General features: G+C 50.3%; 1 protein-coding gene across 1 annotated transcript in view; it reads left to right on the forward strand.

Moving 5' to 3' along the window:
- EMH_0003940 (uncharacterized protein) overlaps positions 1-608 on the forward strand; it is a gene marked incomplete at both ends in the record, with an annotated part of 7,485 nt that overhangs the window by 4,936 nt on the left and 1,941 nt on the right. The window contains 2 exons of the mRNA XM_013496561.1: positions 153-260; positions 596-606. Of these exons, the coding sequence (XP_013352015.1) occupies positions 153-260; positions 596-606 (119 nt within the window). The remainder of the gene's footprint in view (positions 1-152; positions 261-595; positions 607-608) is intronic.

Consider the following 608-nt stretch of genomic DNA (forward strand, 5'->3'; position numbering starts at 1 on the left):
GGCCAGGGACAGTCAAAGCTCTGCCGCGGTGCCGGGACATGCAGATACAATTCTGCAGTTGTGCTTGCAAATCCGGGCGCTGTTCGAATCAGCGAGGTCTGCTCAGCTTAAACAGGCAATGGAGAAGCCGTACGCTGTTCTTCATGGTGCAGAACAGGGTTAGAACGGGCTTCAGAAAACTCGAGAGGCGCTGACGCAACTTTGTTCCCACTTCTGATATATCCGTGCTACTCAGTGAAAGAGTGGTGCTTTTGTGACAGGTCAGGCAGTGGTGTATGCGTTTGAGCATTGGCTTTGAGTGCAACATTATAAGTAATATTCAATATGGGTCTGAACCTGCTGTGCACTGGCGAATTACGCGCTCCTGTTGGCGTCTCTTAGTAAGAGTTTTTGGCTGTCGACAACGCTTCTCTTCAGTCACTTTTTGGGCCGATGTGGATTTGGTCCCACAGCAGCACTGCGCCGTCGCGCGAGCCATGTGTAACTATTTATTATTAGAGTTCTCGGTGCCTTTTGTTTGCGCAGTTCACATTTCGTTGCTTTTTCCGCTCAAACGGCCGAGTGGATTTACGAGTCCGGCGCTGCTCCATTGCAGTTTTTGCAGTGTT

Source organism: Eimeria mitis, genomic scaffold (genome assembly GCF_000499745.2).
Source record: "Eimeria mitis Houghton genomic scaffold, Emh_scaff217, whole genome shotgun sequence".
In the NCBI taxonomy this organism is placed as follows: Eukaryota; Apicomplexa; class Conoidasida; order Eucoccidiorida; family Eimeriidae; genus Eimeria; species Eimeria mitis.